Below are 1,325 nucleotides of genomic sequence, written 5' to 3'. Positions count from 1 at the left end.
TTCCCTATTCTCACGCGTAGATCACGTGTTGAAATTCCTCCCCGACCTCCCCCGCCCCCGTGTTTACGTGTCGCCCCTTCATTTGTTACGTGACGATTATTCAATAATGTTATTCCCCTCTCATGCCCACAATATACGATCACCTACAGCTTAGCTTGGGACTCCAACCAACGGGCACTCGCCACGTCATGACCCGGAAGCCCCAATGAATGACGTGGCTGAATCGTACTGGCAAATGAGGCTACGCCTTTTTCGCCTGGCTGCATTCCCTGCAGACGCGGATTCCTTGGCCTGGAGTTGATAAAAAGAGGAAGAACCAATTTTAGGTACAGGCACGTTCATAAATTTATTTATCCCTTGCTATTTTAAGAACAAAGAATCTCCCACGACAAAATCTTTCCTTTTTTTCATCTCTTCTAGTTTTCTTCTCCCCTGTTTTGTTTCTTTTAACTATCTAGATTGTATTGGATTTGTTTAATCAAATTCCAATTGAATCGGAAGGGATGGTGGTGAAGATGATGAAGTGGTCGCCGTGGCCGACTCTGGCCACCAGAAGGTACAAGGTGAAGGTGAAGTCCCTGAAGCTCCTCCTAGGATGTTCGGATGATGACGACGACGACATTGATCATAGTGCTTGCGCTCTAGATCAAGGAGACGTTGAGGAAAAGGTTATAGCCATCAAGATGAGATGGAAAGGCGAACCCAAGTTTGGATTGGTCCCTTTTCATCTACCATCCTCCAAACAATGCAGACATTTTTCCAGGGAAAAGGTTGTGAAGAAATTGGAGGAAGGAAATATTAAGGCCATTGAATGGAATGGTGATTTTCCAGGGAAAAGGTTGTGAAGAAATTGGAGGAAGGAAATATTAAGGCCATTGAATGGAATGGTGATGAGGTGTTGGAGTTGGAGAATTTCTGCAGCTTTACAATTGTGTCAACCAGTCAAGATGGTCGTCCAAAGTTTGCTCCTTGGGATGTGTCCTTCAGTCTTTTATATGTACGTTTACGTTCCTCGGTCAGAGTTATTTTTCTTCTTAATTAAGCACATTCTTTTGTTGGAATTGATGGCAACCGTTGCTTAATTTTTTATTTTGTTTGCGTTTGATGAAACAGGGAGAGAAGAAGAAGAAGACAGAGAGCAGCAAGGGTAAATTGGTGGTGATTGGAAGGGCCTCCTTGAATATAGCGGAGATGGTGGCTGGGAGGATGATGGAGCCTTCTCCTGATGATTATGATCTTCATCAAGAAGTTGAAGCAAAACTTCCCATCAATCTACAGATTGGAGGGATTACCAAAGAAGCCCATTTCCTGGTAATTTTGCTACG

At 43.8% G+C, this 1,325-nt stretch overlaps 1 protein-coding gene across 1 annotated transcript in view; it reads left to right on the top strand.

Annotated features, from left to right (window-relative positions):
* Window positions 1–374: 374 nt before the first annotated feature.
* Window positions 375–1,325, top strand: part of LOC113779367 — a 17,652-nt gene continuing 16,701 nt past the window's right edge. The window contains exons 1-3 of the mRNA XM_027324935.1: window positions 375–770; window positions 839–997; window positions 1,114–1,311. Coding sequence (XP_027180736.1) covers window positions 504–770; window positions 839–997; window positions 1,114–1,311 — 624 coding nt within the window. The 5' untranslated portion in view covers window positions 375–503. The remainder of the gene's footprint in view (window positions 771–838; window positions 998–1,113; window positions 1,312–1,325) is intronic.

Source organism: Coffea eugenioides, chromosome 8 (genome assembly GCF_003713205.1).
Source record: "Coffea eugenioides isolate CCC68of chromosome 8, Ceug_1.0, whole genome shotgun sequence".
In the NCBI taxonomy this organism is placed as follows: Eukaryota; Viridiplantae; Streptophyta; class Magnoliopsida; order Gentianales; family Rubiaceae; genus Coffea; species Coffea eugenioides.
This window is presented reverse-complemented; position numbering and strand designations above follow the sequence as displayed.